Source organism: Anomaloglossus baeobatrachus, chromosome 1 (genome assembly GCF_048569485.1).
Source record: "Anomaloglossus baeobatrachus isolate aAnoBae1 chromosome 1, aAnoBae1.hap1, whole genome shotgun sequence".
Taxonomy (NCBI): Eukaryota; Metazoa; Chordata; class Amphibia; order Anura; family Aromobatidae; genus Anomaloglossus; species Anomaloglossus baeobatrachus.
In genome coordinates, this window is record NC_134353.1 from 656,591,423 (window position 1) to 656,615,903 (window position 24,481).

A 24,481-nucleotide genomic window follows, 5' to 3' on the forward strand; every position below is an offset into this window, starting at 1 on the left:
TGTCTCATGGGTAATACAACCCAGCATATTGGAAAACTAATTGTCATAAATATTCCTGATGGCTGGAAAAAAATGTAAGCCACCTGAGTGCTTTTTTTTTCTCTGAATCCATGCAGTACTATAGGCTGGCTTTTTCTAGCCCATTATATGATGGGAATACTTCTATACAATTTTTATTTTTAACCCTTTAATGACCCATGACCTATTGGGTACGTCATGGATCGTGTGCGGTTAATCCCATCCCCCTGCCGTGGGCAGGCCGCGGCGATCTGCGCACATATCAGCTGTTTTCAACAGCTGCCATGTGTGCCTGCTATTCGCGGGTGGAATCACTTCCACCCGCGACTATTAACCCCTTGCATCGTGCTGCCAAAATCTGGCAGCGAGATGTATATGCGCGCTGCCATTATGCTGACTTACCGCGCCCCCATCGGAAGTCACGTGACATGATCACGTGACTTCCGGTGGTTGCCATGGTAGTACAGGGTCATGTGATGACGCCTGTAGCTAACATGAGTCATTTACTCTCAATGCCGAAATACTGCCGGCATTTAGGCTATGTGCGCACGTTGCGTATTTGCATGCAGTTACGCTGCGATCTGCACCGCAGCGTAACTGCATGCGTCCTGCGTCCCCAGCATAATCTATGAAGATTATGCATGAGACGTGCGCACGTATCGTATTAGAGCGCAGCGCTTCGGCTGCTGCCCGAAGCGCGCGTTCTAAGAAGTGACATGTCACTTCTTTCCTGCGCTCTGCATGCAGCGCCCGCTCTGTCTATGGGAGGGGCTGCACTCAGAGCGCATGAAATTGGCTTTTTTTTTTTCATTACGGACTCTTTCTGCAGCGATTTGAAGCGCACGTGTGCTGTTCAAATCGCTGCAGAAATTTCTGCTGGGACACGCTACGTGCGCACATAGCGCATAGAAGTAAAGCAGCATATATGCAGATCTTAGCTCACTGTGATCTGGAGATATGGCAGAGCGATCAGATTGCTGATCGCTATAGCCCCCTAGGAGGACTAGTAAAATAAAAAAAATAAAAAAGCCTAAAAGTTCAAATTACCCCCCTTTCACTCCATTGAAAATGAAAGGGTTAAAAAAACAAAAAGTATACACCTATTTGGTATCGCCGCTTTCATAAATGCCCGATCTATCAAAATCTAAAATCAATTAATCTGATTGGTAAATGGCGTAGCAGCAAAAAAAATTCCAAACGCCAAAATTACGTTTTTTGGTCGCCGCAAATTTTGCGCAAAATGCAATAACAGGCGATCAAAACGGAGCATCTGCCAAAAATGGTACAGGTAAAAACGTCAGCTCGAGACGCAAAAAATAAGCCGTCACTGAGCCATAGATCCCGAAAAATGAGAACGCTACGGGTTTCGGAAAATGGCGTAAAACGTGCGCCACTTTTTTTGGACAGACTTGTTAATTTTTTTTAACCCCTTAGATAAAAGTAAACCTATACATGTTTGGTGTTTACAAATTCATGCCGACCTGAGGCATCACATCCACACATCAGTTTTACCATATAGTGAACATGGTGAATAAAATATCCCAAAAACTATTGTGCGATCACACTTTTTTTTTGCAATTTTTCCACACTTGGAATTTTTTTGCTGTTTTCCAGTACACTATATGGTAAAACGTATGGCTCCATTTAAAACTACAACTCGTCCCGCAAAAAACAAGCCCTTATGTGGCATCACATCCACACATCAGTTTTACCATATAGTGAACATGGTGAATAAAATATCCCAAAAACTATTGTGCGATCACACTTTGTTTTTGCAATTTTTCCACACTTGGAATTTTTTTGCTGTTTTCCAGTACACTATATGGTAAAACATATGGCTCCATTTAAAACTACAACTCGTCCCGCAAAAAACAAGCCCTTATGTGGCAAAATTGACGGAAAAATAAAAAAGTTACGGCTCTCAGAAGAAAGAGGGGAAAAAACCCACCCGGAAAAGCGCAAAATGTCCGGGGGCTGAAGGGGATAATGTACCCCTTCCAGTAAATAATATGATATCATATTAGATGTCACCAAGGAGTTCTGTAACCATATCAAATCACAAGATATATATATATAGATAATATCAAAAGTAATTGTGGCTTTTATTACTCATTTATTATTTTTATACAGAACACGGCTATTGCACATCATGATTTCATAAAGAAAGTGTAAATCTTCTGCCAATCATTAATTCTACTTTGAAATGAGTTTTAGTGCCAATTACTGCAGTGCCATCCATACCAGTGCAGTCATATTGCACGCCCTTGTACACCTGCCACCATTTTACGCTCCTCAGTTCCTCACAATTTCAGGAGTCCTCCTTTCTGTTCATTGCATTTAGAGGTTAGGATCCTGTTTTGATCATAACAATTGACAGTTGTGCACATCAGTTAGGCTGCTTTCACACATCAGTTTTTTGGCATCAGGCACAATCCGGCGAAAAAACTGATGCGACGAATCTGGCGAAAAAATGGATCAGTTGTAACAGTTTTTTCTTCAGTTCCTTCAGTTTTTTGACAGATCTGGTGTGATGCTGAGCATGCTCAGTTCAAAAAAATGGATCCGGCGGCCGGATCTGTTTTTTTGCCGGATCCGGCGTCCATAGGCTTCCATTATAAAACATGCCGTACGGCGCTGGATCCGGCGTGATCTGTTTTTTTTTTTGCCAGACACAAAAACCTTCACTTCAACGTTTCCGGCCGCCGGACAAGTACCGGATGAAACGCAAGGCCATCCGGCACAATCCAGCGCTAATGAAAGTCTATGGGGGAAAAAACGGATCCGGCGGCAACAGACACCTGATTTGTTTTTTCATGTTTTTGCCGGATTGTGCCTGATGCCAAAAAACTGATGTGTGAAAGCAGCCTAAGTTGGATAACATTACATTTAGTTTTGAGCCCCTGAATGAAACAAGAATCATTTACGTAAAACAGACCTTTTGAAAAATTGTAGCAAACTAAACTATAGACATTCTGTATGTGAGCACGACATTCATTGTGTAATAAAGTGTGCTCTTCTGAATTCAGAGATCAGAACTTAGGTCAGAGCTGATATGCGTTTACTGTCTTAGTTTTTCTTTAAAAAGAACCAATTAGCATAATTTTAATGTCTTCTGACGCCCTCGTAATGAAGAATTTGCTGCAATAGTGATAAATGCTAATGAGCAGGAGCCAGAATTAAAGTCCATGATGGCAGCAGGGGGAGGAAGGCCAGGCGGGCAGACAGGGGCAGGAATACATATTCCCGCCCCTGTTGCACTTGTCAATCAAATAGCAGGGCTTTTCTGTAACTTTGCTTGCAAACATTACTGTAATAAAACATCCAATCTCAGAACTGAAGATATGCCTAGTGCCACTATAGCACTGGCTTTACTTTATAAATGAAAATTCTGCTGGTTGGTTCTCTTTTAGTCATCATTTTATTAAAAGGTCATTACTATACTCCAGATTCCAAAACGTATTGGCTATATGAATGTAATCAACATTACTTCTTTCTTCATCGTTCCTTATGGGAGACCCAGACAATGGGTGTATAGCTTCTGCCTCCGGAGGACACACAAAGTACTACACTCAAACGTGTAGCTCCTCCCTCCTAGCATATACACCCCCTGGTAGCCAGTCCTAGCCAGTTTCAATGCTTTGTGTTCAGGAGGTCACACACACATGCATTCTCTGATTTTTGATTTTTGATTTTTTATTTGATTTCAAAGATTTGGAAGAAAAGCGGGTCCAGTCTGGACTCCCGGCATGTCCCTTCTCACCCCACTGTGTCGGCGGTGCTGTTAAGGTTGACTTTATAAGGCTGGAGCCTTCACATGCCGCGCTCCTTCAACACCCTCTGAGAGGCTCTGGTTTGAAGTGGGAGCCATCTCGGTTCTCACTGCTTTGCAGGAGACCGGTCTCCATCCGCAGCCCTGGTCAGGATCCTGTCGGAAGGAGCGTTTAACCCCTCTCCAGGGACATGGCCCTGCGTCTCAAAGCTAAGTATTGAGACGTTTTTACCGCTGAAAGTGGTCCTTCCAGGGGTCCCTTGTACTTTATTTATTGGGGACAGTATGTTATATCACTGTGTTAACATTTCCGGCCGGTTCCCCAGTTTTCACTGGAGAACCGCGCCGACGGTGCCTGCACGCTGGCCGCATTCTTAAATCTAGGCCCCGGCTTCGCCTGAGGCCTAGTTTCGATTCTCCACCCCTGCATGTCAGTCAGTGCAGAGGGACAGCGTGGCTCCGCCCAGCGGCTGGTCAGCACAGGGAGCGGACACTCCTCACTGAGGAAGGATTCCCTCCCCTGTATACTTCATTTGCCCGCTCTCAGAGTAGGCCCCGCCCCCTCTCCTCGCTACGGTCGCCATTTTCTCAGCGTTCTCTGTGTCTGCATAGGCACAGAGATACCTCATTGTGACAAATGGGGGCCTGGGCTGGGGGACTGAGGGCACAGTAATGTATGTTAAACGGTCTGGCAAGCCACAACCTCCGGTTGTGCAGCTGCCAATATTCTCTGTTTATATACTCTGCTGGGGGTCGTTCTGGAGATGCATTCCCTCACAGAGCCCCCACTTCTGCAGCATGTCTCACATCAGAGCAAAGCTGCAAGGCTGTTTTCTTAAAGACATCAGTATACCTTAAGCACTGCATGTACATCGTACTGTCTGTACCGAGCACATAAACACAGTGATTCCTCAGCCTGGAGGGTCCCTCCAGCTGCTCCGGCTCTTGCTGAGCATGCATTAGCCCCCTTCTCAGGGCGCTTCTGCTGCTACGGCTCGCTCAGCAAAGCTCTCAGAGGACTCTTCATCTGGTCTCTGACCCTGTCCTAAAATGGAGACGCAGGGTCCCCTGTCCTTCCCCGTCCCGCAGCTCTGATTCACGAGCTGACTCACTGGACAAAGAGGATGTCCTTACTGGTGGCTCGGACGCTACTTCATGTACCATTGATCTGTCCGAAGGTGATGCAGATGCTAATGATTTGATTGCGTCCATTATATTTGTACTGGACCTCAATCCGCCTATATCAGGGGAGTATCCCCCCTCTGGCAGAAAGACATCAGTATACCTTAAAGAGAACAAGGAGTGTGTTCCTTAACCACTCCAGTTTTCAGCCCACTGTGACCAAGCCCAGAGCCTGTCCTGACAGACGCTCCCCTTAAAGCGTGGTTCTGATGACTGTTTTCCCCCTTCCACCAGAGGTGGTCAAGGAGTGGGCTCATTCACCAAGAGTGGTCCCTCCGGTGTCTAGTGTTTCAGCCCGGATAGTTGTATCAGTGGCTGACGGCACCTCCCTAAGGATCCACTGTACCTTACTTCGGTACTGGACCTCAACCCGCCAGTATCAGAGGAGCAACCCTCTCTGGCACTAAGGGGCACCAGTTTACCTTGCCTAAAGAGAACAACGAGTGTGTTCCTTAACCACTCCAGTTTTTCAGGCACTGTGACCAAGCCCAGGGTCTGTTCTGGCAAACGCTTCCACAAAGCGTGGTGCTGAGGACGGTTTTCCCCTTCCACCAGAGGTGGTCAAGGAGTGGGCTCATTCACCAGGTGATCCCTCCGGTGTTTAGACCCTCAGCCAGGGCCGTTGTACCAGTGGCTGATGACTCCTCACTTACGGCTTGCTGTCCGACAGGTTGTCCTTCTGGCCAAATCTGTATAGAGGCGGCAGGGGCCACGTTCTCCCCAGCTTTTGCAGCAGTGTGGGCTTTCAAAGCCATCTCTGCTTCTCTAGAGGAGATGTATTCCCTCACAGGGAATCTATGCCCGAAATGGTTGCCTTAACTTCCAGACTTCAGTCTTTTTCATCCTATGCCTTATCTGCCATGCTGGAGACTCTCACCGCTCTGCGGTGGCCTCGGCTAATTTCCTCGCTATCCGCAGGCTCCTGTGGCTTCGGAAGTGGAAGGCGGATGCTTCTATAGAGTTTCCTTGCTGGGCTCCCTTTTGCTGGGACCAGACTATTCGGGAACAACTGGATGAAATTATTAAGGAAGCTCTTGGCGGGAAGAGTTCTTCCATGCCATAAACCTAAACCAGGAAACCTGTCCAGGGCAGGAATCAGTCGAGGTTTCGTTCCTTCGTTCCTCCATCTGATCGTTCTCTAAGCCAGCTCAGCCAAGGATCGTAAACCCAAATGACGCACGAAGCCGCGTCCTCAGAAGACCGCAGGAGATGCTGCCACTAAGTCAGCCTCCTCCTGGCTATCTGGCCACGCCAGCAACGTCCTTGGTCGGTGGCAGGCTCTCCCATTTTGGCGACGTATGTTTTTAACACGTCTCCGATCAGTGGGTGCGAGATACCATCTCCCACGGCTACAGGATAGGATTCTATCCAGCCCGCCAAACAGACTTTTTCTGTCAACTCCCCCCTGTTCCAAGGCCGCCGCCTTCTCACAGGCTGGGGCATTCTTGCAGGCCACTGGAGTAAATGTGCCGGTTCCCGAATGGGATCGGTTCTGAGATTTATGCTTAAATCTATTCCTAGTACCCGAGGAGGGCGGTGCCTTCCGACCTGGATCTCTCGCTTCTCAAGCATGTTCAGGTGCGGCATTTTCGCATGGAGTCTCTGCGGTTAATCATTGACCTAAAGAGATTCCCTAGCATCCATCGACATCAGAGATGCCTATCTGCATGTGCCAATCGCAGTTCCACACCAGCGTTGGCTACGTTTTGCAATCAGAGTGGTCCAATTCGTGGTTCTTCCCTTGGGGTTAGCCACGGCCCCTTGAGTATTCTCAAAGTCGGGGCAGCTGTGATTGCGGTCCTGCACCCCTAGGGGTTGGCAGCGATCCTTTTATCCTAGACAGCCTTCTAGTCTGGGCTTCATCCAGTGCAGTCTGTTAGCGGAGTGCCTCGCTCACTCTCGCCACTCTAACCAATTCGGGTGGTTGTCTTCTGTCCCAGTCTACTCTGACTTCGACCCAGAAGCTCACATACCCAGGGACGCAATTCGAGACTCTGTCGGCACTTGTGAAGCTGCCCTTAGTCAAATAGCAGTCCCTCCGCTGGCGGTCGACGTCGTTCCATCAGGCACCTAATACAGGTGCTGGATCAGTCGGTGGTGTCAACGGAAGCGGTTCCCTTGCCCAGTTCCATCTGCGTCCTCTGCGGCTGGATATTTTCCGCTGTTGGAACAAGCGGACTCCCTCCTTTCACGGAGTGGTGGCTTCGCCACGGACCAGGGGCTCGTTTCAGTGGTGGCTTCGGCCCCTCTGTCTCAGGGACGCTCCTTCCTGGCTCCGTCCCGGGTGCTCCTCACCAAGATGCTAGTCTATCCGGCTGGGGAGCAGTATATCTCCGAATCAGCCCTCTGGATCAATGTGCTGGAATTCAGAACTGTGTTTCTAGCTCTCCAAGCCTTTCACCATCTGTTGACGGCCAGGCACATTCGAGTCCAGTTAGACAACGCTACAGCGTTTGCCTACATTAACCTCCAGGGCGGGACATCACTGTTGGAGGTTCATCGCATTCTTCTGTGGACGGAGGACTCCTAGTCCACCATATCCGCAGCCCACATCCCAGATGTGGAAAACTGGGAGGCAGATTGTCTCAGCCGTCAAACCGTGGCTCTACGATCCTCAGGTGTTTGCGGCAGACGCACTGGTTCAAGTTTGGGCCCAGCTTCGTCTGTCTTATGTGTTTCACCCTCTAGTTCTTGCCCAGAGTCCTGCGCAAGATCAGAAAGGAGGGCCGTCGGGTCATTCTCATTTCTCCAGACTGACCCAGGCAGGCTTGGTACCCTGACCTGCTCCGTCTGTCCGTAGAGGTGCCATGGCATCTCCCGGACTGTTCCTCTCACGAGGTCCGTCTTTTCCGCCAGAATCTGCGGCTCTCAGATTGACGGCGTGGCTTTTGAGTCATGGATCTTGACAACTTCTGGTATCCCTCCTGAAGTCATCTCCACTATGACTCGAGCTCGGAAGTATCCTTTGGCTTTTTGGCCTTGCCGACCCTCCTGTTCCTTCTACAGTCCAGTCTGCAGCTGGGACTATCGCTCAATTCCCTTAAGGGACAGGTATCGGCTCTGTCAGTGTTAAGTACCAGCGGCGCATTGCCCGGCTAGCTCAGATGCGTTCCTTCATGCAGGGCGCATCTCACATCATTCCGCCTTACCGGCGGCCTTTGGAGCCCTGGGACCTTAATTCGGTCCTCACGGTTTTTGGAAACCCCCCTTTGAGCCTCTTAGGGAGGTTTCTTTGTTTAGTTTTTCATAGAAAGTGGTCTTTCTAGTGGCCATTACTTCCCTCAAGAGAGTCTCTGTTTTGGCTGCACTCTCTTCGGAGTCCCCCCTTTTTTTCATCAAGACAAGGTGGTTCTCCGTCCGACTCCGGATTTTCTCCCTAGGGTGGTTGCTGCTTCCACCTTAACCGGGGCATTTTCCCTGCCTTCCTTTTGTCCGGCTCCTTTTCATCGCTTTGAAAGGGCGTTGCATACTCTGGATCTGGTGCGGGTGCTCCGGATCTATGTGTCTCGCACCGCTGTTCTTAGGCGGTGCACCTCTCTTTTGTGCTGACCACTGGTCAGCGTAAGGGCCTCTCGGCATTTAAGCCGACCCTGGCTCGTTGGTTTAGGTCGGCCGTTTCCGATACCTACCAGTGTACTCAAGTGCCTCTCCCGTCGGGGATCAAGGCACACTTGACCAGAGCTGTTGGTGCCTCTTAGGCTTCAGGCCTAGGCCACGGCTCAGTAGGTCTGTCAGACTGCCACTTGGTCTAGTTGGCATACCTTTTCGTAGCACTACCAAGTGCATGCTCATGCTTCGGCAGATGCGAGCTTGGACAGACGCATCCTTCAGGCGGCTGTCGCCCATTTGTGAAGTTAGGTTTCGCCTACTTCTCAGTTTCTGTTCATTTCCCACCCATGGACTGCTTTGGAACGTCCCATTGTCTGGGTCTCCCATAAGGAACGATGAAGAAAAAGAGAATTTTGTTTACTTACCGTAAATTCTTTTTCTTATAGTTCCGACATGGGAGACCCAGCACCCTCCCTGTTGCCTGTTGGCAGGTTTTCTTGTTCCGTGTGTTATCACCGGCTGTTGTTGTAGACAGAGATTCCGGTTATTCCGGGTTTTACTCTATCTCTACTTATGGGTGGATGTCCTCCTTCAGCTTTTGCACTAAACTGGCTAGGACTGGCTACCAGGGGGTGTATATGCTAGGAGGGAGGAGCTACACGTTTGAGTGTAGTACTTTGTGTGTCCTCCGGAGGCAGAAGCTATACACCCATTGTCTGGGTCTCCCATGTCGGAACTATAAGAAAAAGAATTTACGGTAAGTAAACAAAATTCTCTTTATTGTGAATTCTGCAGCCGCCTGATCCAGATCGTAAAGCTTTATCTCTATACACCATCCTCTGGATTCTTCAGTTGTCCTCTTGCTATGACTGATGGTGCAGCAAAGGTCATAGAGGTAAGATGATGTCTGACTGTAGTAGTGGAGAGTGCACTGTGTTCTGAAAGCATAACGGTTGGACACTTAATAAGGGGGGTTCATCAAGAGGGACTTGTGTTGTTGTTGTTGTTGTTGTTAAAAATATATATTTTGAGCTAAAAATAAATTCTGCGATTGGGTTCCAATAGAAATTTTTACTCTGTTTTTTTTCCCCTAATATAACCTCTCTTATACTGTCTATTGCTGCCTGTAAACTGTTAACTGAGAATCCACTATGATGGTCTTACAGGAGCGTTTATAACTCTTATATCTGTCTTTTTATGAGCTCCTCTTAGATCACTTATGAGCACAGATAGCGTCAATGTGCAAAGGAACGAAGACACTGTAATTGCCAAACCATTGAACATTTGTAATGAAATCCAGTTACAAAAATTGAAAGTGGAAAACCTTAGTATTCTTCATTAGGCCTTCAGAGTTATCATTTACTAAAACACTAGACCACTTTGGATGTTCATTTTAAACAGCTAGATGTCAAGGGATATTAAAAAACTGGAGCAGGAGGCATGGTCATTAGAAGATCAGGAATGGCCAAAGAGTAGAGGAAACTAAACAAAATTATTCACTTTAGGTATAGTGAGAATTTCTGTAAATGTGCAATCAAGAATATAAAGAATGATGATAAACTTCATTATGTACATTTCTTCATCGTTCCTTATGGGAGACCCAGACCATGGGTGTATAGCTTCTGCCTCCGGAGGACACACAAAGTACTACACTAAAAAGTGTAGCTCCTCCCTCCGAGCATATACACCCCCTGGATGACCACATCTAGCCAGTTCAATGCTTTGTGTTCAGGAGGTCACACACACATGCATTCTCATCTGATTTTTGATTTCAAAGAGTTGGAAGAAAAGCAGGTCCAAGCTGGACTCCCGGCATGTCCCTTCTCACCCCACTGTGTCGGCGGTGCTGTTAAGGTTGATTTTACAAGGCTGGAGCCTTACATGCCGCGCTCCTTCACCATCCCTCGGGCTCTGGCTTGAAGTGGGAGCCATCACGATTCTCTCTGCCTTGCAGGAGACCGGTCTCCATCCGCAGCCCTTTCAGGACCCTGCCGGACGGAGCGCTCACCCCTCAGGGACCTGGCCCTGCGTCTCATAAGCTAAGTATTGAGACGTTATTGAAGGGTCCCTTGTGCATTTATTGTGGGGAGAGTGTGTTATTTCACTGTGCTGTGATTTCCGGCCGGTTCTCTGGTTTTCTCCTGAGAACCGCGCCGAGGGAGCCTGCTCATCGGCCGCATGAGAAAATTTAGGCCCCGGCTTCGGCTGCGGCCTAGTTTCGTTTTCACTGCCCCTGCATGTCAGTCATGCAGGGGGACAGTGCGGCGCCGCCCACCGGCCGTTCAGCTCAGGGGAGGACACTCCTCTCTGAGGAGATGTTTCCCTCCCCTGTATTTCTCCTTGGCCCTCCGGTTCCCGCTCTTGGACTATTCCGCCCCCCCTCCTCACTCCGGCACCATTTTATCAGCGTTCACACACTGATCGGCGATGGCTGCTGCAGGTCTGCATCTGTCTGGGGGTCCAAGCTGTGGAATCCGGAGGGCACACAAAACGGTCTGGTAAGCCACAACCTCTGGTTGTGGGCTTTCTTGTACACTCTCTGGGAGTCATTCTGAAGGAGTGTGTTCTTTACTGCAGAACCTCCACCTCAGCAGCATGTCTCTCACTAGGAGCAAGGCTGCAAGGCTTTACTCTATATGCACTGCATGTAAGCTCATACTGCCTGAACCGAGCACATATCCACATTGTGATGCCTGCTCTAACATGGTGGTGCTTCAGCCTGGAGTCCCCCTAGGGGTCCCTCCGGCTGCTCCAGCTCCGGTGGCTGAACCCCCGGCTTGGGTAGCATCGTTTTCTAAAGCTATCTCCCAGTCCTTTGCCGACTCCATGGGACAGCTGTCCCGGACTCTGCTGACCATGCATCAGCCCCCTTCTCAGGGCGCCTCTGCTGCTCCGACTCGCTCTGCAGAGCTCACAGAGGATTTTTCTTCTGTTCCCGAACCCCGTCCTCCTAAACGGAGACGCAGGGACTCTTCTCCTTCCTCGTCCCACGGCTCTGATTCACGAGCTGAATTGCAGGGCGAGGAGGATGCCTTTACTGTGGGCTCGGACGCTACCTCTATGTACCCCATTGATCTATCTGAAGGTGATGCGGATGTTAGTGACTTGATTGCGTCCATTAATTCCGTACTGGACCTCAATCCACCAGTGTCAGAGGAACAAGCCTCTCTGGTAGAAAAACACCAGTTTACCTCACCTAAGAGAGCAAGGAGTATGTTTTTTAACCACTCCAGTTTTCAGGCCACTGTGACCAAGCCCAGGGCCTGTCCTGACAAACGCTTCCCAAAGCGTAGTTCTGATGACCGTTTTCCCTTTCCACCAGAGGTGGTCAAGGAGTGGGCTCATTCACCAAAGGTAGATCCTCCGGTGTCTAGATTCTCAGCCTGGACAGTTGTATCTGTGGCCGATGGCACCTCACTTAAGGATCCCACTGACCGCCAGGTTGACCTTCTGGCCAAATCTGTATATGAGGCGGCAGGGGCCTCGTTCTCCCCGTCTTTTGCAGCAGTGTGGACTCTTAAGGCCGTCTCTGCTTCTCTGGCGGAGATACATTCCCTCACCAGGGACTCTATGCCCGAAATGGTTGCCTTAACTTCCCAGGCTTCGGCTTTTTCATCCTATGCCATGTCTGCCATTCTGGAGGCTTCTCACCGCACGGCGGTGGCTTCCGCTAATTCCCTCGCGGTCCGCAGGATCTTGTGGCTTCGAGAGTGGAAAGCAGACGCTTCTTCCAAGAAGTACCTTGCTGGGCTCCCCTTTGCTGGGTCCCGGCTGTTCGGTGAACAACTGGATGAAATTATTAAGGAAGCTACTGGTGGGAAGAGTACTTCCTTGCCACAAACCAAAACCAGGAAACCTGTCCAGGGCAGGAACCAGTCGAGGTTTCGTTCCTTTCGTTCCTCTAACTGGTCATCCTCTAAGCCCTCAGCCTCGTCTACTAACTCAGCCAAGGATCGAAAACCCAGCTGGCGCACGAAGCCGCGTCCTCAGAAGAGCGGAGGAGCCGCTGCCACTAAGGCAGCCTCCTCTTGACTATCTGGCTGCGCCAGCAACGTCCTTGGTCGGTGGCAGGCTCTCCCACTTTGGCGACGTGTGGTTTCAACACGTCTCCGATCAGTGGGTGCGGGATATCATCTCCCACGGCTACAGGATAGAATTTTCTTCCAGTCCGCCAAACAGATTTTTTCTGTCCACTCCCCCCTGCTCCAAAGCCGCCGCCTTCTCTCAGGCCGTGGCATCCTTGCAGGCCAACGGAGTAATTGTACCGGTTCCCGCCCGGGAACGGTTCAGAGGTTTCTACTCAAACCTCTTCCTAGTCCCCAAGAAGGACGGTTCCTTCCGGCCCATTCTGGATCTCAAGCTTCTCAACAAGCATGTTCAGGTGCGGCACTTTCGCATGGAATCTCTGCGATCGGTCATTGCCTCAATGACCCAAGGAGATTTTCTAGCATCCATCGATGCCTTCCCTTTGTCCGGGCCCTGTGCATCGCTTTGAGAAAGCGTTGCATACTTTAGATTTGGTGCGGGCGCTCCGGATCTATGTGTCACGCACCGCTGCTCTTAGGCGGTGCACCTCTCTTTTTGTGCTGACCACAGGTCAGCGCAAGGGTCTCTCGGCTTCTAAACCGACCCTAGCTCGTTGGATTAGGTCGGCCATATCCGATGCCTACCAATGTTCTCAGGTGCCTCCCCCGCCGGGGATTAAGGCGCACTCGACCAGAGCTGTCGGTGCCTCTTGGGCTTTCAGGCACCAGGCTACGGCTCAGCAGGTCTGTCAGGCTGCCACTTGGTCTAGTCTGCACACCTTTTCGAAGCACTACCAAGTGCATACTCATGCTTCGGCAGATGCGAGCTTGGGCAGACGCATCCTTCAGGCGACTGTCGCCCATTTGTGAAGTTAGGTTTTGCCTACTTCTCAGTTTTCTGTTTATTTCCCACCCATGGACTGCTTTGAGACGTCCCATGGTCTGGGTCTCCCATAAGGAACGATGAAGAAAAAGAGAATTTTGTTTACTTACCGTAAATTCTTTTTCTTATAGTTCCGACATGGGAGACCCAGCACCCTCCCTGTTGCCTGTTGGCAGTTCTTGTTCCGTGTGTTTTCACCGGCTGTTGTTGTAGACAGAGGTTCCGGTTATTCCGGGGTTTTACTCTATCTCTACTTGTGGGTGGATGTCCTCCTTCAGCTTTTGCACTAAACTGGCTAGATGTGGTCATCCAGGGGGTGTATATGCTCGGAGGGAGGACCTACACTTTTTAGTGTAGTACTTTGTGTGTCCTCCGGAGGCAGAAGCTATACACCCATGGTCTGGGTCTCCCATGTCGGAACTATAAGAAAAAGAATTTACGGTAAGTAAACAAAATTCTCTTTTTCTTAATTATATCTTATTGTTATTAAAATATCCTTTTAATTCTTGTATTTTCCATTCGCAGTCACTGGGCATGCCTGAGGCACTTCACGATGCTTTCAGACACCTTACCTCCAGAGATCCCAAAACATTTTGGACATCTGGTCAGTGGATGACGGAACGCAAAGGAGGATCAGATGTTGGTGAGTGACTAAAACCATCAGTGCAAAACTTGTATAGCCAGAATAAACCAGCATGTTTTCTGTTTTCAGCACATGGCACAGAAACAGTGGCTCATGCCCAGGGCGATGGCACTTACAAGCTTTATGGATACAAATGGTTTACATCAGCCACGGACGCTGACATGACTTTGACTCTAGGCAGATCGATAGATGCACAAGGACACATTATACCGGTAAACCTCATTTAAGTACATATTTGGAGAAAAACAGAGAATACCTTTTTTTCCCCTGGAATTTTTATAAGCTTACCAGTATCAAATTTTTGCTGTAATTATGAAAAAAAATCACCAAACCGTCAGTCTCATGTTGTAATACACAACATTCATATACATAAAGAAAGTTAAATATTGTAATAAACTGTTAACTAGCTGTTTGCATTTTGCAGGGCACAAAAGGACTGTCACTTTTTTACTTAGAGGTCAGGGATGCGGAAGGAAGGCTAAATGGAATTGAGGTTCAGAGGCTTAAAGACAAGTTGGGTACTAGGCAGGTGCCAACAGCAGAATTGCTCCTCGATGGGGTAAAAGCCCTGCGGGTAAGTATTTTTCTGATCATTGTTTTGTTATATGGAAAATTCTTAACCATGTAAGAAACTAATTGTACCCAAAGATGATTACTTACTCCATAAATTAGAAGATGTAAGTAAATAAGTGCCTGGACACCTAATGGTAGTTCTTCAAAACTTGCAGTGTTGCTGAGTTGTTTTGACCAAATGGTAGATTACTGCCAAATCTGATGTAATCCAAGCCTATCAAGGGTGTGTTGAAATATATGTCATACCTAAACCTGTGGCCATTTTTCAAGGTAAAATTTAAATGAGTATCAGTGTTGTCACTTTTCAATATCAACTTACAACAGATACATGAGGGTATGGAACAGATCAGGAACAACTGTATTTGTATCTTTTCTTTATAGATGCACACATGCTTTTCTTTCTGGCAGATGCTTTTTGAGAACCTTTTCCAGAAGACATTTAACTATAAACAGTTTCAGCTCGCATAGTGATGAAAATTACATGTCTTGCCAAGAAACTAAACAGACCGAGAATAAGACAGAGGGTGTAACAATTCTGTTAACCTTTAGGTAATGACAGCTACAAACACAGCCATGCAAACAATAACACATTTAACACATGGTGTAATGTGTCCCATAGAATTAAATGGTATAAACTTAGTGTCCCTTCAACATTTTTTTTCATCAATTCATTAAAGAAGCTCTTTCGCTGGATTCACTGGTACCTATTCCAATTGCAACTATTTCACTGATTCCGGAACACGTTTTTTTTTTTTGTTTTTTTTTTACCCTCTTTTCCAAAGTTCTGATCCTCGGTAGTAAAAAAGCTACTTATCTCTTCAGCAATCTGAGCATATACATCTCAGTAAATGTTGGCTTTTTCTTTTCTGATTGATGTTTTGAGGTATGCCTCCAGTTGGTTGAGGGTAAATTTTCCTTCTTTACTACTGAAAGGCATAACTTTGTAACAGAGGGGCACAGAAAAAGAAAAACAGTTCCAGAATCAGTGAAACAGCAGCATTTGTGGGAGCTACTGTTTAAATTAAAAAAAATCCAGTAAAAGGTACTATTTAGGCAGATCCATAACAATCCCAGTGGCATGTTATCGGGTACATTCACATGGAATGTAAAGGCCCCTTTACAAACTGCAACAACCCTAGCGATATCGCTGTAACGTCACCGGTTTTTTTACATAATAGCGACCTCCCCAGCGACATTGCAGTGTGTGACACGCATCAGCGACCTGGCCCCCGCTGTCAGGTCGCTGATCGCTACAAGTCGTTCAGGACCATTCTTTGGTTTTTTGTTTCCCACTGCGCAGCATGTATCAGTGTGTTTGACACCGTTACAACGACATCGTTAGCGACCCAGCCCATAGGCGTGCTAGCGTTGCCTTTCCAGGTCGTTCTGCAGGTCTGTATCGCTGCTGCGTCGTTGGCCAGATCTGCCTGTTTGACAGCTCACCAGCGACTGTTAGAGACTTTCCAGCGATCCCGGCCAGGTCGAGAACGCTGGTGGGATCGCTAGAAAGTCTGTGTGTAAAGGGGCCTTTAAGCTAAAGGGGCTGTCAACTACTCAGACAACCCCTTCTCAATCCCCAGCAAAACAATAATGCCTATACTCTCCACCGGTGCCTAATGTCACTCAATCCCTCCTGGCAATTAGCACTAGATTCCCTATCCCCTCCCCCCATCAAATCTGGGGGAAATGTGAGCTGTGGCTGTCCTCTCACTTCCTTTAGATAGGAGAGAAGAATGAATCCAGCGCTGACTGATAGAGTAATTGCGTGACAACAATGTTACTTGGGAGAACCAGTGTCAACACTGATGGAATAGCACCAGAGAGGACTATGAGTGTCACTATTTTACTATGCTGAAACATAGGGATTCAGAAGGAGTAAAAACTTTAAAGACTATTTAGTGCTAATGTGTCACACACAAATCGGATTGAAAAAATATTTAACCACAGGTTTTAATATAACAAAATAGGTAAAACAAGGGGATAAATATTTTCGCAAGACATTATAGCAGACTTATGGCCGCTTTACACGCTGCGATCTCGCTAGCGTGCATGCCCGCCCCCATCGTTTGTGCGTCACGGGCAAATCGCTGCCCATGGCGCACAAAATCGCGCGGACCTGTCACACTACTTACCTGCCTAGCGACGTTGCTGTGACCGGCGAACCGCCTCCTTTCTAAGGTGCGGTTAGTTCGGCGTCACAGCGACGTCACTAAGCGGCCGCTCAATAGAAGCGGAGGGGCGGAGATGAGCGGGACGTAACATCCCGCCCACCTCCTTCCTTCCTCATTGCAGGCGGCCGCAGGTAAGGTGAGGTTCCTTGTTCCTGCGGTGTCACACATAGCGATGTGTGCTGCCACAGGAACGAGGAACAACATCGTACCTGCAGCAGCAACGATAATTGGGAATGGGGGGCATGTCACCGATTAGCGATTTTGAACGTTTTTGTGACGATTCAAAATCGCTCATAGGTGTCACACGCAACGACATCGCTAACGCGGCCAGATGTGCGTCACAAATTCCGTGGGCCCCAACGACATCGCTTTAGCGTAGCGTGTAAAGCGGCCTTAAATCTAAAACATGTTTTTGTGTTTAGAAAATGTTTTTGCATATAAGCCAAGCCTTCAAGTACTGGTCTTGTCTCTACAGTGACGGCTAGAAGCCGTCAGTCTGCTTGATTAATAAAAAACCCTAAAACATAAAACTGATGAGTATGGGCAGTGAATTAAACTTCCAATTCACTTCTCTTCTGGTGTTGATCAACACCATTAAATAGTTTTGTTTGATAAAGCAAATAGTAACTGATTAGACAGACTCCCAGCTCTGCTGGCACGCCAAGAAATCTCCTGGACTGACCGTTAGGTTTGGCAAGTGCGATTTCCTTATATATGATACATGAAAAAAGCTCTCAAGTATTCTTTAGAACCCAGATTACTACAGAAATATATCTAGATGCTCTGGCTCAGATTACAAATCGCTTCACACTGTGAAAAACAGCTATTGCTTGCGAAATAATGGAGCCTGCATTTCAGTGGAATTTCTCCATTAATTTCTTGTATAAGATGTTAAAAACATGCTGATCAAGAGCATCAATCCTTTTTTTTTCTTTTACTACATGATTTTCATTTGAAAGGTGACTAGGCAGCTAGCGAACATATACTTTCCAAAGTACAATTACACTTAATAGGAAGTTGGAAGATTACAACATGGGCAGCATGAAATCTACACAGGCTCACTCATTACAAAAAATTATTTTACTATGAAACACTGCACAGAGAAAACCTGTCTTGAGAAGGAGCCAGGGAGAAGTGTTGACTGAGCGCCTTCCTGTCTCTTCTGCTCACTACGCTTGGATTGATTGATAGTATCCTTTACTGGGAAAAAAAGATATAGATTTTTGTGTAGTGTGTGAAAAAAAAATATTTTTGCACATTAGGGAGCTACTGTCAATCAAGCTGAGGGAGGCATGGAGAAGCTGGTCAGAGCGGCAAATCAGACTCCTTTCTCTCTGCATAGCTTGTTTGTAAGCTTGGTTTTCTCTGAACAAATTAATTATTAATTCCGAGTATAAATTAGCGTCCTGAAATGAGGGAACATGGTTATTTCTTAAGGCCCAGTCACACACGACGACTTACCAGCGATCCCGAAGAGGTCGCTGGTGAGATGTCACACAGTCAGACCTTACCAACGATGCAGGAACGATACAGGTCGCAGTAGCACCTGTATAACGATCTCAGCAGTCACTGTGACCCTGTCACACAGTGTCAAACACAGCGATGTGTCCTGACCAGCAGGACATCGCCTTTGAAGAAAATGGTCTGGACCATTCTGCAATGAGTAGAGATCTCACAGCAGGAGTCTGATCGCTGGTAGATGTCACACATAACGAGATCGCTAACGGGATCGTTACTGCGTCACAGAAACCGCAGCAGCGATCTCCCTAGCAATCTCGTTATGTGTGACGGTACTTTTAGGCTAGGTTCGCACACTGCGTCTTTTTGACGCTGCGTTTTTGGGCGTTTTTGGCCGCTAAAAACGCCCAAAAACGCACCTGCGTCGAAAAAACGCATCAAACGCATGCGTTTTTGCCGCGATTTGGTGCGTTTTTGGCTGCGTTTTGCTGCGTTTTTGATCTCTGCGTTTTGCTGCGTTTTTCAAATGCATTGCATGGGCGGAAAACGCAGAAAAACGCAGGAAAGAACTGACATTTTTTTTTTTTTTAACTCAAAAACGCAGGTAAAAAAAACAGATGTGTGCGGACAGCAAAAATGAAAACTCATAGACTTTGCTGGGGAAGCAAAGTCCTGCAGTTTTGAGGAAAACGCACTGTGCGCACATAGCCTTACTGTAGTGTGGTTGGAGCAGCATGGAACTGCTGACCGATTCCATTTTAAGATATTTTGCTGAAGCAACTCTAAAAGCTTTTGTCTGTTTATGTTCATATTTATCCTGTGTGAGAAAATGATAACAGAGAAGACTCCCACAGAAGCACAAGGCACATACTGAGAGATAGTGTACCTTAATTAGAATCTAATCCCAAGGACCCACTGGCAAAACATGTAGTCATTAGGTGATAATCATGTAAAGCAGCAGATTGTGGATCCCATTGTGCTCATTTTATTTAGCTTGTCCTGAGAACAACAGCATGAGCTTCTCTCAGTGGGAAGATCTTCTGCATAACAGTAGTGTGTATTAATCAGAAACATAAATGCCTCTGGCAGTGTTTAGTTTCGGCATGACCATGTGCTATTTCAGACTGTAATGGTTTACAGATATGTTTTCAACTGATATCATAAAAGAAGTTTACTTTATGGAGGGGATTTTTCTGTGCTAGAGTTTAACTCTTTAAAGATATATAGTAATGTGGTAGTACATTGATACGATATAGAGACTCTTACTAAGTTCAGCCATGTCTGTAATACATTAGGGGCACATTTATAAAAATGGTCAGACCAACTTGAAAAAGATAACAATTACCAGTTCTCAGTGGTTGACACCTGTTTAATAGCTAACTGAAGACATGATGACAAATAGCAGGCTTTTCAAGATTACAGCAGACTCTTAAGCTGGGTTCACACATAGCGACAGCGACAACGACATCGCTGTTACGTCACCATTTTCTGTGACGTAACAGCAACCTTGTAAGTTGCTGTTATGATCGCTGCTTAGCTGTCAAACACAGCGACGCAGCAGCGATCATAACGTCGCTACATGTGCAGAGAGCAGGGAGCCGCGCACACTGCTTAGCGCTGGCTCCTTGCTCTCCTAGCTACAGTACACATCTGGTTAATTAACCCGATGTGTACTGCAGCTACATGTCACAGTGCAGAGAGCAGGGAGCCGCGCACACTGCTTAGCGCTGGCTCCTTGCTCTCCTAGCTACAGTACACATCGATTTAATTAACCCGATGTGTACTGCAGCTACATGTCACAGTGCAGGGAGCCACGCACACTGCTTAGCGCTGGCTCCTTGCTCTCCTAGCTACAGTACACATAGGGTTAATTACCCGATGCGTACTGCAGCTACATGTGCACAGAGCAGGAGCCGGCACTAGCAGCAAGAGCGGCGGAGGCTGGTAACGAAGGTAAATATCGGGTAACCAGGGAAAGGTCTTCCCTTGGTTACCCGATGTTTACAGTGGTTACAGCTTTCCGCAGCTGCCAGATGCCGGCTCCTGCTCCCTGCTCGCTTCATTTCGTCGCTCTCTCGCTGTCACACACAGCGATGTGTGCTTCACAGCGGGAGAGCGACGACGAAAAAATGAAGCAGGACATTCAGCAACGAGCAACGACCTCACAGCAGGGGCCAGCTCGTTGCTGGATGTCACACACAGCGACAGAGACGGGACGTCGCTGCAACGTCACAGAAAATGGTGACGTAGCAGCGACGTCGTTGTCGTCGTCGCTGTGTGTGACACCACCTTTATATCAGGCTAAGTTAACTTTGAGTCCTTATCTTTTCAGATAGCCAATGTAAAAACACACATGATTTCGTCTCACTAAGCAACATCGTTAGCAACATCGCTGCTGAGGCACAACTTTTGTGACGCAACAGCGATGTTGCTAGCGATGTTGCTGTGTGTGACATCCAGCAACAACTTGGCCCCTGCTGTGAGGTCGCTGGTTGTTGCTGAATGTCCTGGACCATTTTTTAGTTGTTGCTCTCCCGCGGTGAAGCACAAATCGCTGTGTGTGACAGCGAGAGAGCAACAACTGAATGTACAGTGAGCAGGAGCCGTCTTCTGCGGACGCTGGTAACCAATGTAAATATCGGGTAACCAAGAAGCCCTTGTCTTGGTTACCCGATATTTACCTTCGTTACCAGCGTCCGCTGCTCTCACGCTGTCAGTGCCGGCTCCCTGCTCCCTGCACACATAGCCAGACTACACATCGGGTAATTAACCCGATGTGCACTCTTTCTAGGAGTGCAGGGAGCCAGCGCTAAGCGGTGTGCGCTGGTAACCAAGGTAAATATTGGGTTGGTTACCCGATATTTACCTTAGTTACCAAGCGCAGCATCGCTTCCACGCGTCGCTGCTGGCTGGGGGCTGGTCACTGGTTGCTGGTGAGATCTGCCTGTGTGACAGATCACCAGCAACCCGTGTAGCGACGCTCTAGCGATCCCTGCCAGGTCAGGTTGCTGATGGGATCGCTGGAGCGTCGCTTAGTGTGACGGTACCTTTACCAGCGATCCGGACAACGACACCTCCTGATAAGGATCGCTTTGTAAGTCGCTGGGAGGTCGCTGGTGAGATGTCACACAGTCAGACCTTACCAACGATGCAGTAACGATCAGGGACCTGTATAACATTCTCGGCGGGCGTTGGGACCGTGTTAGGAGGTCGTTGGTAGGTGTCAAACACAGCAATGCGTCCTGCCCAGCCTTTGAAGAAAATGGTCCGGACCATTCGGCAATGACTAGCGATCTCACAGCAGGGGTCTGATCGCTGGTGTCACACATAACGAGATCGCTGTCGAGATCGTTGCTACGTCACAGAAACTGTGACTCAGCAACGATCTTGTTAGCGATCTCGTTGTGTTTGACGGGGCCTTTAGGCTATGTTCAAATGATCAGTATTTGGTCAGTATTTTACATCAGTGTTTGTAAGTCAAAACCACCAGTTGGTGCAAAATACAGAAGTGGTGCATGTGTTTCTATTACAGTTTTCCTCTGACTGTAGCACTCCTGATTTTGACTTACTAATACTGATGTAAAAGACTGACCAAATACTGAACGTGTGAACGTGGCCTAAAAGCTATATTCAGCTGTGATAATTATACCATATTTCAAGGGATGTAGTGCATTAACAAGACAAATTCTTTGTTTTATCTTTGGTAAAGGCTTTTTCTTGCTTTAGTCCATGTACTCTGGTAGATTAGCCCTCATTTGTTTCTCATTAATACCTCTAGTAGGTGGCACTAGAGTTGCTGTCCTCCTTCTTCTCTAAAGAGGCTATTGACATACCTCCTTACTAGAGGACTGACATTTCTCAGATTCATTTTATATAAAATATATCAGATTGTCTGTTATATGTAAGAGCTGATATGTATTTTATTTATTTTTTTAAACCTAAGATCTCACCTGAAGGTCGCGGTGTTGCTTCAATCGCCAATATGTTGACAATAACTCGTATTCACAACACCATTGCTGCAGCTTCTGGCATGAGAAGGTAAAATCTCTCTGTAGTATTTTGTATTGTGTATTCAGACAGATAACAGCATATATTTTTTAACTCTAGGATAATTAATCTGGCTCGGGAGTATGCATCAAAGAGATTTGTATTTGGCAATTTGATAAAGGACCATCCTTTGCATACGCAGACTCTTGCACGCATGGAGGTAAGTACTTTGTCTTCATTCTTTTATTGATTTTTACCAGCTCCGATAGTCAGTCTGCAATCTGCTCCTAGTTTCAAGCTTAGAGAATAGAGAGGAAATCAAAGAATGACCAGGCTCTAAGTAATGCTAATGGATGCCATCAGCCTCAAGTCAACAGCAGCCTGAAGCTGTGCACTATCTGCATCTGTCAGAAGGAGCAGTACTGTCAGTTATGTGAAGAAATTGCACAGAGCCTACAAAAACTAAAGGGTAGAAATTTTTGAATGAAAACGGTTTGTAAAATTGCTTAAATTTGAATTTAGGAAATGAATAAAAAATGATGAAAAAATAGCTTTTAGTTTATGGCTTGTGCAGCACTAACTTTCCATTTTAAAAAGTATATATATATTTTTTTATTTTTTGTAATACAGTAATGCATGTAAACACTGTCAAAGTCAGACCTGGGCGTACCGAGGCAGCCGAAGGGTTGGATACAGTGGTATACTGCGCTATGCAGTCACCCCTGCCCTGCATCTCAATTTCATTGGTATCTGCTCCTTCAGGATGCAGGTACTGCTGAATAAAATGATGGAAGAGGAAGATGTCGGCCTGTACAACTTAAGGCCGCTTTACACACTGCGATATCGGTATCGATATTGCCATCGTGCGTACCCGCCCCCATCTGTTGTGCAACACGGGCAAATCACTGCCCGTGTCGCACAACATCGCCCGGACCCGTCACACTACTTACCTTCCCTGCGACGTCGCTGTGACCGGCGAACCGCCTCCTTTCTAAGGGGGCGGTTCGTTCAGCATCACAGCAGCGTCACTGAACCGCCGCCAATAGCAACGGAGGGGCGGAGATGAGCGGGACATAACATCCCGCCCACCTCCTTCTTTCCACATTGTGGCCGGGAGGCAGGTAAGGAGAGCTTCCTCGTTCCTGCGGTATCACACGGAGCGATGTGTGCTGCCGCAGGAACGAGGAACAACTTCGTTACTGCTGCAGTAGCGATATTTGAGAATGGACCCCCATGTCGCCGATGAGCGATTTTGCACATTTTTGCGACGATTCAAAATCGCTCATAGGTGTTACACGCAACGGCATCGCTAATGCGGCCGGATGTGCGTCACAAAATCCGTGACCCCAACGAGATCGCTGTAGCGATCTCGTAGCGTGTAAAGCCCCTTTAGTCTCTGGTAACCGGACGCAACTACGTCACCAGATTACATCTGCTGTGCAGAGATTCTGTGTACAGAGCTGAGCAACGCATTGGTGGGGACGTAAGTAGTTTTATTTATTTAATTTTAATTATTGGTTATTACTTGAATGAGGGACATATGGGGTCCATAGTACTGTGTTAGCGGCTGTGGGGACATCATGCTTCTAGGTGGGTGCCATAATACAAGTGTTATGGGGCTGTGGGAACATCGTGCTTGTTTGGGGGTGCCACAATAAAATGTGAGGGGCTGTGGAAACATGATACTGGTTGGGTGGCAATTATAGAGTGTAGTTAGCTTCGGAGTTATCAAAATTGTGAGTGGCTGTCAGAAAATAATGGTTTAATGGCCCCCACATAAGTATGTGAGGGGCTGTGGGGTCTGTCCATGATACTGTGTGGTGTGGGAGTCTGTGGGATCAATATACTGTGTGTGTGTGTCTCTTTGTGTGTGAGGGCTGTTGGAATATCATACTGTGTGATGAGGGGCTGTTGATCAGGATACATCTATTTTTGTTAGCTATAATTAAAGAGAACCTGACATCTGATATATACTGCCTAATCCATGTGCAGCATGTATCAGGCACTGGTGGTATGACCTTAGCCAGGTATGTTTGACTCTGAAACACTGCTGCGTTTTAGAGAAAGACAAGCATATAGCTGCCGGAGATAATGTATCCAATGTCAGGGCCTCATTACAGCTAAATAACAGGAGCAGTATGATTTTCTGCTTTATATAATCATTATAAAAAGCACTAAGTTTATATGATTTTCTTTAGCTGCTGCAGGTAAGTATACCTTACA

General features: G+C 47.2%; 1 protein-coding gene across 1 annotated transcript in view; it reads left to right on the forward strand.

The window, feature by feature from the left end:
• Positions 1–24,481, forward strand: part of LOC142247400 (acyl-CoA dehydrogenase family member 11-like) — a 93,902-nt gene that overhangs the window by 42,934 nt on the left and 26,487 nt on the right. Inside the window, exons 4-9 of the mRNA XM_075319961.1 lie at positions 9,314–9,413; positions 13,952–14,069; positions 14,139–14,281; positions 14,494–14,643; positions 22,215–22,309; positions 22,379–22,478. Coding sequence (XP_075176076.1) covers positions 9,314–9,413; positions 13,952–14,069; positions 14,139–14,281; positions 14,494–14,643; positions 22,215–22,309; positions 22,379–22,478 — 706 coding nt within the window. The remainder of the gene's footprint in view (positions 1–9,313; positions 9,414–13,951; positions 14,070–14,138; positions 14,282–14,493; positions 14,644–22,214; positions 22,310–22,378; positions 22,479–24,481) is intronic.